The following is a 17,081-nucleotide window of genomic DNA, read 5'->3' on the forward strand; positions in this document are numbered from 1 at the left end:
TGCTTAAGTGGCTCCTGTGATGTTGCTTACGTCCATGGGCGACGATGACTGCTTCCCATTAGGCGGCTCGTCTGCTCGTTTGCTGAATATCACATAAAAAAAAATAAAAAAAAAAACAGCACTAATCATGAAACATTTTGAAGTAATTTTGATATAATATTGTCTTCGGTTACCGCGATAGTTACTCATGAAATAAAACTATGAAAACGGATTATAGGATTACCGGCAAGTTTGTTGTTGCCGGTCCCATATTGGGATACCCTCCTACAATTTAGGAGGGAATTAAATCTTCTCGGGTCCGTGGTGTAGGGTTGGAGCCGGCATAGTTTTTTATCGCGTATATATATATATCTTTACTTGAAAAATAATTATAGTGTATAACTAGCCTTATGAACCGATTTTGCATGTACAACCAGCCTTAAAGTTTGTAGTCTATGATTGTTCATTATTTTAGTATGTGGGTATTTTTGCATTTTGTAATTTTTCCTCAGTCACCCGTTGACCACGAACGCTGTAAAGAGTTCGAAACGTCGGGATGTATTATAAATTCAATATACGCGATATAATCCGTTTTCATAGTTTTATTTCATAATTTTGATATTTCAGTAATTTTGATATAGTTCGTCAAGTGAATCTTGTCAGTAGAAAAAGCGGCAAATTTAAAAAAAAACCGGCCAAGGGCGAGTCGGACTCGCGTACTAAGGGTTCCGTACCATTACGTACAAACGGCAAAAAATCACGTTTGTTGTATGGGAGCCCCACTTAAATATTTATTTTATTCTGGTTTTAGTATTTGTTGTTATAAGTCAACAGAAATACATCATCTGTCAAAATTTCAACTGTCTAGCTATCACGGTTCATGAGATACAGCCTGGTGGCAGACGGACGGACGGACAGCGAAGTCTTAGTAATAGGGTTTTTACCCTTTGGGTACGGAACCCTAAAAATATAGGCAAATTGTCACCTCTATAAGGGCCCTTAGGTAAGCTGATATTCAAACCGCTAGAAACCTGAACCACCCCTGAACTACTCCCAAAAATGAGGGGAATAAAAGTGGGAATAAATGTAAAACTTACCACAAAGTTAGCTTGCACTTAAGTTACAAAAAAGTTTCCAATCATTATTTTTTATACACAACGCAAGTAAGTCCGGCCACTTTTAATTTTTAATCCACACAAATATGAATTCGCAATGCAGAAACTAAACATTTCTGGCAACTGACACTAGTGACAGTAGTGACAGTGACATTGACACATTGACATTGACATTATAACTATTACGTTTCTAAACAATTTAACCAATCACAGCACTAAAAAAGAGAAATGATGTCTTAAATATTCTTCTGATTGGTTAATAAAATGAAATGACAGACAATGACAACGTAACGTAAACAAAACATACTTGAGTATAACAGAAACCGCGAAGAAAACATTGTTAAAAAAATCTATATAAATTACGTATTTTCGTAGGTTTTAGTGAGTGTATTGTTCAAAAGGTGCAGGTTATTATGTTACGACGCCAAAATTATGACTATGAATATACACCACTGCATACTGGAATCGGGTAAGTCTAATTCGTATTGGTACTATTGGTAGCAAAGTGTTTTAAAACTTGACATTGCACTGGTTTTAATGTGCGGAAATAAATATCAACAGTTAATTTAATGTGCGAAATTATTGTTGGCATCTAACGCTTTTCTATGTTACTTTGATGACCACATAATATTAATTCTGGCATCTTGAATATGGATTTGTCTTAAATATGAGTATATGAGCTGGTCTGATAATGTACAGTCGCCATTAGATATATCGGAGCGGCCGAGGCGCTAACAATATCAGAACACGCCTCTATTGTCAGGGCGTTAGAGTGAGTGTTCAGATATTGTGAACACCTCGGCCGCTCCTATATATCTGATGGGGACTGTACACAGAAGCTGGCTAAAGGAATTCTTTACAGTATAGAACAATACCACCTCATTCATCCTTACACCCTAAATCCTAAATGGTCACGTACTGTGCGGTTTAAGAGGAATTTCCTCCCGCTGACGGTTCTTCAAAAAAGGAGTGTACAGGTTTTTAAAAGGTCGGCAACGCAAATGTAACACCTCTGGAGTTGCAGGCGTCCATAGGCACGGTGACTGCTTACCACCAGGCTGGCCGTATGCTTGTTTGCCAATAATTAGTAACAGGGCAAATCAACTTTTTGACCAACAGTGTTGGGTGTCTCTTGCTAAGAGGATTAACAGTTGGCGCCTTAAATGTTTTAACATAGGTACACAAAGCTAAAACATAGTAATTTTTTTAAGTGAAATTTTCTGATATTTAAGTTGTAATTGGTTCCCTGCGATACAGGCACTGCCTAGTGCGGAGACCCCTGGAATGTCTGTAACCTTTAGCTGAAAATTAAATGATCTTTATTCTTTATTCTAGTTAATAGTAAAACTAATTAAAAACTAATTTAATCACTAAACCTATAAATATAATATAAATTAAATGTGTATAAAACTACCTACTAAAACCCATCCCGGGCTGTCCCCGACGCAAAGGTGCCTATCACGCCAGCCGCGTGGCCGCGTTGGATTGCAATGGGCAGCCTTTGCATCAGGAGAAACCCGGAGCGGGGGTCAAGACCTCTTACCCTTGGCACACCAGCAATAAACAACTAAATGTGACGTTTTCAACCAAAAGGTACCACATTGTCGCTTGTCGATAAGGTTGATTTCTAATTAAAGCTATATGGAAATAGCGCCTTACGGACAAGCGACAATAAGTACCCTTTTGGTTGAAAATAGCACAAATAAAGATAGACAGGCTTCAAGCGTTCTTACGGCCCGGCCACGACATCGCGCGGCGGCGGCAGCGGCGAGCGGCGGCCATAGGTGGGAACGAAAGGTCCGATCGCTGTGTCTCGCTCCAACCTATGGCCGCCGCTCGCCGCTGCCGCGCACGCCCGGGCACGATGTGCAGTCCCCATACAAGTTGCAGTCGGGTTGCAGTCCGTCTGTACCGGCCCTTATCTCTAAAGACATTGGGTAGCGGAAAGAAATAAATTATTGTTTAACCACACATTACTAATGTATATTTGTTAAATTTTACTTTGGGTTTTTTTTTTTTTTCAAAATTACAAAAACAAAATACTTATGAACAAAGTAACTTAACACAACATAATAAAACTAAAGAAAAACTGTTTGTTAAATTAGTCACACCTACTTCCACAGTTGAATGTTAACATCATAATCAACATGTAAATGTTGTGTTTCTGATAATGTGGAGATTTACTCAGAAAAATGTTATACTGAAAATTGAGAAACTAATGGATGTTTCATGATTTTTACAAGGCTGTAGATGTGCTCGCTCGTATCTGCTTGTTAAAAAATTGGTTTATAAACTCAATATTCCATACTTCAAGACGGCTTTTCAGCAATAGTGAAGTGACGTCATGGCGACGTGACGTTACGAATTACGATTGCTTGTCGTTTTGTTTAGCGTTAGCGTTTCGTGAGTAGATTTCGTGATTTCTGACTGACTTTTGTATTGCTTTAATGCAATCCTCAAAACAAACCTGATCAACTGATACTACGTAGGTATTCATAATAACTTGTCATCTAGCCTTTTAGCACATTTAAATGTGGAATAAATTGTTAAAATTTTACTTTGAACTTGACCTTGAAAGTGTTAATTGACTTTCAGAAAATGTTATTTAGGTAATTATAATCAACATGTCATTAATATGTTTTGGTGCGGTAATGGGTCCCTAAAGAACATACCTATATCATTTGTTCTTAATTACACACGTTAATGACAGTTTTATGCCCATGTCCATTAGTTTTTGTAAAATTTTACCCATGAGGATTTTGCTCATCAAATAAATATTATGGAATAATCTTACACAAATCGGCCTAGGGGGTCATCCATTAATTACGTCACACAAATTTCTAGGTTTTTTTCACCCCTCCCCCCTCCTGCTCACACTTGGTCACATTTGGCAAACCCCTTCCCCCTGGTGTGTCGTCACATTTTTTCAATGAAATCGAAAATATTTTTGACAAAAGAAATAAGTATTGGTAATTTTATAACCCAAATCTGACTAGGTAAGAAAATTAAACAAATAAAACCATTGTCGTTCCAAAAACTTGTTTATTAACTGTACAGCGAATAAAATACTTTAAATAAGTTAGTGACGTCACAAAGTTTGTGACTCCCCCCTCCCCCTTGTCACAACATGTCACATTTTCTTGACCCCCTCCCTCCCGCTAAGCGTGTGATGTAATTAATGGATGACCCCTAGACCCACGCCCACGACCACGACCAGTGAAACCTGTGTCGAAACGTCGGTAAATAAAGGTAACAAAATAAATTCGCGATAGACCCGTTTCTAAATGTGATTTAAATTCTATTCTATTCTATTCTAAAAACTAAAAAGTACTGAAGCCTCGGTAGGCGAGTCCGACTCGCACTTGTTCGGTTTTTTAAAATCTCTAGTCACTAGTCAGCCTTTTGTTGTTATTATAGTTTTTTGATACGTGTCACTGTGTAATAAGGGTACCTACATAAACCTAACTCGGCAATTCGTTTAATACCATAACAGCTAATGCGTTCAACACATGCATTCAACAATGCGAGACCACAACAATGGTAAACAGAATGTCATTCGTTGTAAATTCGCAACTATTATCCTCGGCTGCGGTATTCTGCCCATTATAAAACGATCAATAATACCGTTTTTAACGCAGGTTTACTTAGCTTCACTATACCTACATATTATATTTGTTTATACGAGTATGTAATAATACTGGCTTCTATCCGAAACTCGTCGGCGTGGAATGGTGGTGAACTGATGATGATTGATAAATAGAATCACTACACGCTGAGCGAGGAAGACAAAATCAATGAGGTGATTTTATTGCTTCATAACAACCATCTTTCGCTACGCATCCTCGCACAGCTTTTGTGGAAACGCAGCCTTAAGAACGTAGATAGCTTATGTAAAGAGTGGTACTAAAAGTAAGTGGACCCTCCCTGCTAACAAATTTCTATGCAGGGGGTTCAATTATCTATGCAGGCTGCTGCGGACTGTACATAAACTTATGGCTAAAGAGCTCTTGCCCACTGACGTCCAGTTTTTTGCGGGATAGGGAGCGTGCATAAACTGTAGGGGGCAGCACAGGAGACGTCCGATTTTTGGCGCGAGGCGTAAATGTGTACTTTATGCTTCCGAAGTAGCCCACAAGATGGCAGCACTTGCTTTGGCGTGAAGTGTCAATATACATGTGATGTACATGTTTATGGTTCCGATTCAGGCCACAAGATGGCAGACCCTATACGGTTTTCTGCAGGATTCCGTTTTAGTAGTATATGTGCTAATATAGTAACGTTCACAATTCTGTTTGCGGGATACTGCACGCACAGAAAACAGGATCCTGCAGAAAACCGTACCCGCAAAAAAACTGGACGTCAGTGGAAAATCAGCCTAAGCCGTAATGGGCTAAACAATACAGCAAAGGGCTCAAGATATACTAGCACCAAGCCCTCACCTACAGTGCCGGTTCATGAATAAAGCCGTATCATTGACTGCATACGAGTGGGGGCGAAAGAGAGCGCGCGTAACCTAGGTCCTCAGTGCGAAGTGAGAGGCGCGCGCGTCGAACGTACGACCGACTGGCCTCCTCACATACAAACTCGCGAAAATCAACTCTAATAGTCACGCATAAAGTGCATATTCCTGTGTAGTGTGCTGTGAATTTCTAGTGTGAAATGAGTGAAGAAAACGCAATAGGAGACGATTTGAAAAGACAAGCGGCAATGTTCTATAATACTACGGAAAGGTTTGTGCAAATTTAAGTTATGCTAATGATTGAATCAAATTGTCGTGGAATTCTGTTGAAAACAGGTTTTAGTCGAGTGCAAGTGATAAAGTTGCTTAATAACAGCAAGTCTAAGTGACCTTTAATTAACTTTATGCGTTTTGCAATAGGGTTTAGATTAGGTTAGCATTTGGATTTGCGATTGCCGATTTTTAATTTCTACTTAATTGGCATTGTGAAAATGTGGATGTCAATTTTTTTGTCGAAATGCCAAAATGCTGCAGTTTAGCTGCAAATATGTACTTGTAAAGTAAATCGTGAAAGAGTTTTTTTAATTAAGATTTAATTGTTTTAAGACCGGTTTGCTAGAATTCGTTACAATCTAACAAAATACTAACAATGCAACTATGTAGGTTAAAAAATGCCATTCATGTATGTCGTTGTGCACAGAAATAATTAATTTACATGGAAATATAAATGTAGAGCGTGAATTTATGTAAACATGCACATCCATATATTATTTATTTATTTTAACTTTATTGCACGATATAAAATTGTACAAAAGGCGGACTTAATGGCTTAAGGCATTCTCTACCAGTCAACCATTGGGTCAAACAGAAACGTGTAGTTAGTGCAGGATTGTAGAAAGCGAGAGGAAATATGAAACACAAATCAAATTATTCTAAACAATATATATTTTGTTTATACACTTACGCATATAAGAATAATAACAATATATACCTATATATATATACAAACATGCATACATACATACATATATAAATAAATATTGTATTATGTACCCAAGTATACAAGTAACATGCAGATCATTTATTTTTAAGCGAGTGCCAAGGAGTGGAACGCCCTGCCCGAGTCTGTGTTTCCGCATGAGTACAATTTGGAGCTCTTCAAGGCAAGAGTTAATAGGTATCTCATAGGTAAGCGTGCTCCACCGTAGACCACATCATCACTTACCATCAGGTGGAATCGTGGTCAAACGCCTGCCTATTCATCATAAAAAAAAAAAAAAAAACAAAAAAAAAAAAAACAAAAAAAAAAGTTAGGTGCTTACGTAATTTTCTTTTAAAAGAAAATTTGCTCTGTGCTTGCCTTAAAGGAAGAGGGAGATCGTTCCAAAGACGAATTGCCTGAAGGGCGAAAGAGTTGGAAACAAAGCCAGTGCGGTGATGGGGAATGGTCAGTTTCAGACTTCGAGATGTACGCAACTCGCAACCGGGACGTGGTGCTACAAAATTGAATTTAGATTTAAGGTAATCAGGAGCGGCAGGATCAAATAATATAGAGTAAAGGGTGCAGAGAATTTTTAGTGACCTGCGTTCACGGATGGGAAGCCAGTTCAGTTTGCGGCGGAAGGCCGATACGTGATCGTATTTACGAAGTCCATATATGAACCTAATGCAACTATTCAGTAGTCTGTCTAGTTTGTTGAGTAACTCCTGGCTTATATTAGAGTAACACACATCTGCATAATCAATCACGGGCAACACCAATGCCTGAATAATAAGAGTTTTTGTGCTAACTGGGAGAGAGTTCTTGAACCTATAGAGAGATCTCAGCATGTTGGTTACTTTATTGACACCTGGGAGGTCCAAGTCAAACCAATGTCAACGATTAGACCGAGGTTTTTCACGGTAGACTGAAACGGAACCACATTATTTTCGAATTTAATCGGATCTAAGAATGTGATGTCAAGTAAGGACAGCTGACGAGGGCTACCCAGTATAATGGCCTGACACTTGTTGGGGTTGACAGAGATCCCAAAAATTGCGAGACCACGCAGATATGCTTTCCAGGTCATCATTTATTTTCAGGATCGCGTTATCTAAGGTACTTGGGCTTGCTTGGGCATAAAGTTGCAGATCGTCAGCGTATAAGTGGTGTGGGCATTTAATTCGATCAGTGATTAAGTTTATAAATACAGAGAACAAAAGAGAGAGAACATATAGAGAGTGTCACCTAGTGTGTACCACTTATGGTGGCTTAAAAGATTTTTTCTGTAATTTTTCTACTTCTAGTACCTAACTACCTATACAAATCTTTTGACGCCTTCGTTTAGAAACTTGTTTTCTTCACCATAGATTTTTTTAACTAATGCTCTAAAAATAACCTTATGAACTTACTAGCTTTCGTCTGCGTAGAGATAGTAATTTGGGTAGCTTATTTTTTATCCAATCTGCTTTTTATCGATTTCCCATAAAAACTTCCACCCCCCTTTTCACCCCCAGGTGATTTCTGGGATAAAAACTACCCTATGTCCTTCCCCGGGACTCAAACTATCTGTATACCATATTTCAACTAATTCGTTTCAGCGGTAACAGACAGACATCAGACACACTTTCGCATTTATAATATTAGTATGGATGATTCACTAAAGTAAACGGTTGCAAAAAAATGTGTCGTTTCCGAGCAAAAAGTCCCACTTTGTCGCTTGCCATAAGGACGCTTTGACAGGTTATTAGTATAACAATACAAGCAAATCTCGTCCTTATGGTAAGCGGCAGTGGGACTTTTGACTAGACTTTGAAACAAATGTTTAATATTAGTCACTTGTTATTACAAACTGCAGTGTTGACTTTCCTACAAAAAGATGTGATCCAATTATAGGTACTGTATTTTACAGTACAGTGGTGGTGAGGAAAGAGAAAATAGTGCCATCATAGGTAGGAGGCGATGGCGAAATACCGAAATTTATAAGAGTGAAAGAGCAAAAATCCTATGCTGCCCAAATTTTATATGAATATTGACCCCCGGTCGCTCGGTGGCGCGTCTATAACTACTTGTTTATACTATGTAGGTATATGGCTGCCGCGCACACGTCGCCAAAATATATGGGAATGGGACCAATACATTCTGCGACTTCTGTTTCTGCACATACCTATGTTATAAAGTAAAGGTCAATGAAACCGGTACGACATGAAATCTTAATCCTTTTAACGTTGCTGTGACTGGTTCTTACATATATATGTCGGCGGCAGATCGTAAAATCGGGCATATCGAGATATTCCTAGGCATATCATGAAACGCCGCCATTTCATGTTCTGACTAAGATTAACCAAGGCATATCACGATCTGCCTAATAAAACAGGCGGCAAATCGATCAGTCTGATCTGGTCTGATCATCAGACCAATGCGTTCGTTGATATTCCTAGCTTCATACCGGGCGCATCGTAGAATAATTTGATCGAGATATTCCTAGGCATATCATGAAACGCCGCCATTTCATGATCTGACTAAGATTAACCCAGGCATATCACGATATTCCTTATAAAAGAGGCGGCAGATCGATAAAGAACGTTTCGAGGAGGCCTCACACTGTTCATTACTAAATGTGCAGTCAGAAAGTTTCCACAATTACAAAATTTCCACATTGAAAAATTTCGGAAGCACTTTAAGGTGACAATTCACTGTCGTGAAACGGGGGCCGGCCTAATTTAGAATGGAATAGAATAGAGAGCGTTTATTCGTGGCAAAATAAAAGAAGAAAACAACACGTAACACAACTTAACAACACAACATATAAGCCATGAAATGGTCCCCGACTCAGTGCTGATCTTCCAGCGGGGCCATGATCTTGTGCAGCACAATATATAATTTAATTTTGTTAGAAGTTTTAACTCACCAAAGGGCTTAACTTATACCATTAGGGATTTTAATATTTCGGAAATACGTATGAAAAATACCATATGCTATAAGCGTTAGCTTCCCAAGTGCCGAGTCCCTTTTAAAAGGCCTACTTAAATCAGATGTAATTTTGAACTACAATGGAATAAAAGAAGGTTACAAATTCAAAACTTTCTACGGTTTCTTACACTTTCATCGACTATTTTCATTTGCAAAAATATTGAAAGAGGCAAACGAATATTTTAGCGAATACGTATATGTAATACTTAACAATAACTAACATTAAAACTGACCTTGGCCGAAGTTTCCTGTATGATTAAATTTCAATCACGGATGTAATCATTACATTCACGTTATCTTAAAGGTGGTAGTTTCATCAATAGTTTTACGGTTTTTAGGTGCGAGTTAGGCCCAAATTAGACTATCAATACTATCATAGAATATGATCAAAGATATAATTTAAGTAGGAGTCATTTAATGAAGAACCTATGACGGTGTAAATGGTGTAATAAGTACATATGATTAATCCCCGTCCTCCCGGTCCCCTTCCGTCTCCCGTTGACACAAACACTGAAGGGTTCGAAACGTTGGGATGTATTTTTAATTCATTATACGCTATATAATCAGTTTACGTTGTTTTGTTTCATGATTAACTATCGCGGTAACCGAAGACAATATTATGCAAGTAATTTTTCTTATTTTATTAAATCTCTTTAAATAATACACTCAGAAAATCAATAATCTATCTAGAGAGTGTCGATCACGAATGGCCCCTTTTGATTTCTGCAAGATTGCAAAAGGCCGAGTTTTTGTTTGAAACACCAACACCACAAACTTCTTACCTTGCACTTTCAGAAGTATTAAAAAAGGCTGCTATTTTATAGTAACAAAATCTAAGGCTATATTGAATTTAGGCTACATGTACATTCTGACGAATCTAAAAACACCTTAGTACTTATACACGAAATTGTTTACCGTTGTCCTGTCCCGTACGAATACGAATTTTCTCAGGATTTGCAGGTATAAGAGTTTCCTTTTCTGTGACAAATGTTCAAAAATATGCACAGAAAAATAATCATCTACTTTAAACGCCGAAAAAAAAGTCGCAACACAGGAAATAAAATGCGTCTGTACGGGACAACCCGTGGAATGCTCCAAAAGATTGGGGATATTCCGTTTGAACTACAAAATTGCAAAGTCGTCACGAGTTTTTTTTGTTCATGAATGTTGTTTAAAGTGTAATATTTATGCAGTGAACTAACGTGGAAGTGCAGCTAATGAAGAATTAATCGTGAAACGCGTTTGGCCATTCTTTAGTCAACACCCGGCAATCTATCTTGGCTATTTGTAAAGAACGCTAGCCACTATGCGATCACACATTTGACATTGACTCTAACTCTAACCGTGTCTGGCTGGCTGGGGTCCTAGAGGCCGTTATTTATAGTTTTATATGTTAATGTTAATATATTATTCTTCAGTCTTTTTAATTCAATCTTTGGGTGATATGGCTCGATCGATATTTTCGACGGACGATATTCGTGTACACTGGCTGAAATTTATGTATAATTTAAAACATTTTCAAACAAACACACACACATACACAAAAAAATTCTAGAATCACATATCTGAGCCAAGTAAAAGAGAATGCATCGTACGAGCAAATCAAAAGACTGGCTCAGGAAAGAAAGGATTGGCAATTACTCCACCGACAAGAGCAAAGCTCTTAAGTTATGATGATGAAAACATTTTCAATCTTACGTGGCCCACTCTGACGTTGGCTAAATCATCGAAAATATATAACCCAAAGATTGAATTGAAAAGACTGAAGAATAAATGATATCAGTTAGACATAAGAAACGAGTCAAAAACACTGCGCGGAAACGGGTAAAAAGCCTAACAATGTTACAGGTTCTTATCTATGCATATAATTAAGGCAAAGAACGTGTTGATGCGAGGAAATTCCTAGTTTTAAAACATTAAGATAGTAATAAACTAGTCAAATAGGTATTTAGTATGCAAATATTTTGTTTTATGTCCGCCGGACGTTTTCATATGACTACGTTACGACTTGACTGCTCAATAACCTTGTCGAGGAATTTGATTCTTATACCACTTTGTACCATCGCCCACACTGTTAACTGTCCAGGACCTTACTACAAAGGGCTTAAGGTTCACCATTGGACAGTTAAGAGTGTTGCTGCTTTTACTTTATCACTTATCACAGTAACAGTGAATGTGAAACCCGCTAGGGGTCTCATGATAATGTACGAAATGTCACAGTCACAGAATGACAGAAATCAATTTCCTTTCTATGGAAACTTTCTATCACCAATTCCTAAGTTATTCATTGTTTTTTCTGTAATTTTGACTTATGTATCGTAAACAAAAACCGGCCAAGTGCGAGTCGGACTCGCGCACGAAGGGTTCCGTACCATTACGGATAAAAATAGCAAAAAAATCACGTTAGTTGTATGGGAGCCCCATTTAAATATTTATATTATTCTGTTTTTAGTATTTCTTGTTATAGCGGCAACAGAAATACATCATCTGTGAAAATTTCAACTGTCTAGCTATCACGGTTCATGAGATACAGCCTGGTGACAGACAGATAGACAGACGGACAGCGAAGTCCTAGTAATAGGGTCCCGTTTTTACCCTTTGGGTACGGAACCCTAAAAAGGTAAAAAAGATGATAATTATAGGTACTTGGGTAAAACATAAATTAACTAAAAACTGTAATAGATGTCATATATTAAAGAAAAAGTGACGAAGCCCTCCAGTGGTGAAGGCCGGATACGAACCGGCGTCTTTAGCTGTCGCGGCTAACGCCATGAACCCCTAGGCCACCTCGCCACGGCGGTACCCGGCGTCCCAATTTCTCGACTATATGCCATTTTAATAAGACTTTGACCAGCTCTAAGGCACTGCCCTTAGAGCTGGTTAAAGACGCCTAGTCTTTGCCTAATGTGCTTGGCAGCAGTCTCCGCCGCCGAACCAGCACAACACATGATCTGCCCCAAATAGGATGATGCGAACGTGCTCAAGCAAGTCACCTTACATCAAAACCAACATAATACCCAAGATTACAGCACACAAACACCCTTGTTTGCATGGGTCAGGTTCGAGCTGCGACTGTGAGCCCCTGGACTTAGTAGAACAGCATAAATACCTTGGACTTATAATAGATAATAAATTTAATTGGAGTCCGCACATTGACCATGTATGTAAGAGACTAAGAGCTGTACTCAGTAACCTGACAATACTTAAAAACAAAATGCCATATAATACACTCCGTCTAATATACATGGCCATGGCTGACTCGGTGATAAACTATGGAATATCTAGCTATGGCAGAACCCACAAAAGTCACCTACAGCGAATATATAGTTTACAGTTAAGAATCTTAAAATCCATTGTACCACTAAAAATCAAATATAAACATAAACATAATTATGATAACTTATTCCAACATTGTAGAATAATGAATGTGTATGATAAAGTGAAACTAGCGATAGTATTAGAATATAGACATAAATTGGAAAGTCTGAATAGGTATGACAGGCCAACTAACCTTAGAGTACTGTTAAATAAAAAATATTTCAATATACCAAGTAGCAACAACTATTATGGGCAAAGAGTCTGGTCGAGTTATTTGCCACACATCTTAAATAGTCTTCCTAGAGATATAATAGATAATTTAGAAGAGGGTAAGCCCCATAAAATTAAAACCATGATAAAAAAGCACTGCCTGAATATTTAAGTTAACCTCATAATTGTTATATATAGCATATTATACCATAGACCATACTTAGCATACAATCTATTAGAATGTAGATTAGGCTAAGTCTGTAAATAGTCTTTGTAATCTTTCTTGAAATAAACAGTTTAAATTTTAATTTTTTTTTTTTTATCCAACAAGAGGCAGCACCCTCTCAGCCATCGAACCAACGTAAGGCCGTCCGGCCTCTTCCCATCCACGCCACTGAGACCGGCGGCTCCCAAACACAAGGAAAGTTTGCCGAAACCATGGCCCTCCGCACAGTCTCATTTATCACAGTGGTTGTCTCGGAAAACGGCCAGCGCATCGTCGGCCACTCAGGCCGTGATGCCCATTCTCCGCCACCCATGCTCCGCAGCCACAGGTGAGGCACACACTTTTGCCTCCAATCTGAGTGCCACAGCTATTCTCAGCGAGTCATTGTCTAGCATGGATTTAGATTAATAGATTAATTATTGAACAGTCAAATTAACTCGAACCTTAAGGTAGCTAAACAATACATATGTACATTACAAAAATATTTCGATTTGTAATATACCTACTTGTATTAAAGAAGACACTTCAAAATATGTATTTTTGTTCCTTTCAAGGTCTTTGTGTCAAAGGTAATCCATTGTTATTTTTCCACTGTATAATAATTATTAAATTATTAAAAGTTCTTTATTTAGATAACCAGGATCCACATATTGTTAGTTACATATTTTGTTTTACTTATAACTAAGGTTAGTAGGTTTATAATACAATAAAATAACAATTAAAATTAAATTGAAAATTAAATTACATTACATTATATTATTATTGTCGTAATAATACACTCGTCATTAAATGTTTGAAAGTATCCTTTTAAGTAAATATTATTTATAAAAAAAAATATATTGGCGTCACATACCATATTTCTGCGATAGATGCAAATGTTTGATATTGGCGTCACATACCATATTACTGCGATGATAGATGCAAATGTTTGATATTAGCGTCACATATCATATTACTGCGATGGATGCAAATGTTTGATATTGGCGTCACATACCATATTACTGCGATAGATGCAAATGTTTGATATTGGCGTCACATACCATATTACTGCGATAGATGCAAATGTTTGATATTGGCGTCACATACCATATTACTGCGATAGATGCAAATGTTGATATTGGCGTCACAAGCCATACTAGAGAACAGAACAGAACAAGACAGAACAAGACACGAGAACACAAGAACACAAGAGACAAGACAATACAAATACATGACCATGAGCATGAGCATGAACATTAACACATTGCCAGCCTTTCGTTCCAACGCGATTGTTCCACGACACTCCCCATTTTGTTGCATGTCTAAAGTGCGTGTTGTGGAATCAAAATCCGAATACGCTCGATGTGGCAGAAATATGATATTTCGTGGACTCAAATCTGTTAATTTTCAAGTAACTAATGTGTCCTATAGCCGCCGGGCCCCTGTTTCATCACGCTGACAATTGTCGCCTGCGCCTGACATTGACAAAATTCGCCGTACGTTGCTGGACTTGCTGGTCCAACTAGTGATGTATTGGCGCTACTTACTGACCTTACTTACTTACTTAGCGACCCGGAAATCAAGGGTGGATGGTCAAATTCTAGTTATAAAACATTGAAACTTATTTATTGTAGACCCCCATGTCCCCCATGTCCCAGCCCTGGATCCGCATATGCCGGAAATTTACAAAAAAATATGATGTTAATTGTCAGAGTGGTGAACCTGTTCCACCGCTGTGACAATTGTCACTGAAGGTGAAAATTCGCGGTACATTGCTGGTCCAACATGTATTATTGACGATACCTAAACTATACTGTTCCAACTTATTGACACTGAAATGCACAGAAAATTGTCAGTATCAGGTGTCAATTGTCAAGTTGGTGAATTAGGCGCCAAGCTGTATCCGCCTTTCGGTAACCAAAAAATCATACAAGTATACATAATGCAAACGGAATGGATGAAGAATTTAGACATTATTTTTAAATCGATTATTCAGCGATTGTAAAAATGCCAAGTATAATGTAATAGTGAAATTGTAATAGTAACAAATGGAAAATCGATTCGCCAGGATTAAGATAATTGGAGATTGGCTCCAATTATTTTTCGATTCATTCCCTATTGTCACAATACTCATAATAGCGGCTGCCCCTAAGGAAATTGAAGCTACTAATAGGCCTCGGCCGTGGGCGTTTGAACTACGGTACGGAGCATGGCATACTGCGTCCGATTTGGTCGCTCCGAAGTTTGAGCGAGACAACGCTATGCGCGTATTATATCGTCGTCCCGCTCGCACGTCGGAGGCAAATCGGACGCAGTGTGCCATGCCACGGTCGGCCATTAAAAGACGGAAAGGCTAATACACGAAAAGGAAGGGTTTTGATTTTAGCAGTCTTTTGTAGTAAGTATAAAGATGATGATTGTTTTGCGTTTTCGGGGTTAGCCCATAGTAAAAGTTGTTTAATGAAATGAAAATCATAATTTTAAGGCAACTATTCGCCCATAGATAGACCATAAAACTATAGACAGATGGACCTAGCCCCAATGTACGTAAAGCTTGTACCTACTATGGCCACAGAATATATAATATACTAGTACAGAAGATTCACTCCCTAGCAAAACGCGTCTACTACGCGCAAGGCGGCGCAAGCGCGTGCAGGCGTCCGTTCCATGTGCGGCAATTACTATGGCAAAACCTCAAAATTGAGGCGGCCGCAGGTTAGGGTTGCCACACATACTATAATATACAGTATCGTACTATATTTTAGTCACTTGTACTATATATTATACAAAAACAATATAGTACGAAAAATACTATATTTTCATCACTCAAGAATTGGGTATACAAATGTCACCGATATCGCATCGTATGCGACTTGGATTTTAAATTCGCCTCAAATCGGCGTCCTATTTTTTTTTACAAATTTCCCAGTAAATACTATATTTTTTCAATATTTTGACAAATATACTATATGTGTATAGAAAAAAGGTGGCAACCCTACCGCAGGTACTTGTAGCGACGCGACGAAATCGTGGAGTGAGACACGCCTGATCTATGTGGGTACCTAATAGGCGACGATATAGGGACATAAGTATCTAAGATAAATACATACATTTTAAACACCCATGAATCAGGAACAAATATCTGTGTTCATCACACAAATAAATGCCCTTACCGGGATTCTAACCCGGGACCATCGGCTTCACAGGCAGGGTCACTAGGCCAGACCAGTCGTCATGTATAGTCAGATATAACAAAATCATATATATACGGATACCTACAATTAGGGTTGCCATATGGAAGATTTAAATGTCCTGATGTCCTGACATCACCCTAAAAATCCTGACATTTCTTGTAATAGAGATTTGGCGCTCTCCGGTGGGTCATTCCTAAAAATCCTGACATTTCTTGTAATAGAGATTTGGCGCTCTCCGGTGGGTCATTCCTAAAAATCCTGACATTTCTTGTAATAGAGATTTGGCGCTCTCCGGTGGGTCATTCCTAAAAATCCTGACATTTCTTGTAATAGAGATTTGGCGCTCTCCGGTGGGTCATTCCTAAAAATCCTGACATTTCTTGTAATAGAGATTTGGCGCTCTCCGGTGGGTCATTCCTAAAAATCCTAACATTTCTTGTAATAGAGATTTGGCGCTCTCCGGTGGGTCATTCCTAAAAATCCTGACATTTCTAGTAATAGAGATTTGGCGCTCTCCGGTGGGTCATTCCTAAAAATCCTGACACTACACATGCCAAGTCCGGCCGCAATCCGGACAAAGGGTTAAAAATCCTGACATGTCCGGACAAATCCTGACGTATGGCAACCCTACCTACAATGGACACATTTA

At 38.4% G+C, this 17,081-nt stretch overlaps 1 protein-coding gene across 2 annotated transcripts in view; it reads left to right on the forward strand.

Moving 5' to 3' along the window:
* The first annotated feature begins 1,444 nt into the window (after positions 1-1,444).
* Positions 1,445-17,081, forward strand: part of LOC134742656 (vesicular glutamate transporter 1) — a 62,594-nt gene continuing 46,957 nt past the window's right edge. Inside the window, exon 1 of one of the 2 annotated variants that reach the window (XM_063675841.1) lies at positions 1,445-1,563. In XM_063675841.1, coding sequence (XP_063531911.1) covers positions 1,508-1,563 — 56 coding nt within the window. In that variant the 5' untranslated portion in view covers positions 1,445-1,507. Of the gene's footprint in view, positions 1,564-5,512; positions 5,825-17,081 lie in introns of those variants that run through there. The other variant, XM_063675840.1, reaches the window with a different exon arrangement.

Source organism: Cydia strobilella, chromosome 7 (assembly GCF_947568885.1).
Source record: "Cydia strobilella chromosome 7, ilCydStro3.1, whole genome shotgun sequence".
Taxonomy (NCBI): domain Eukaryota; kingdom Metazoa; phylum Arthropoda; class Insecta; order Lepidoptera; family Tortricidae; genus Cydia; species Cydia strobilella.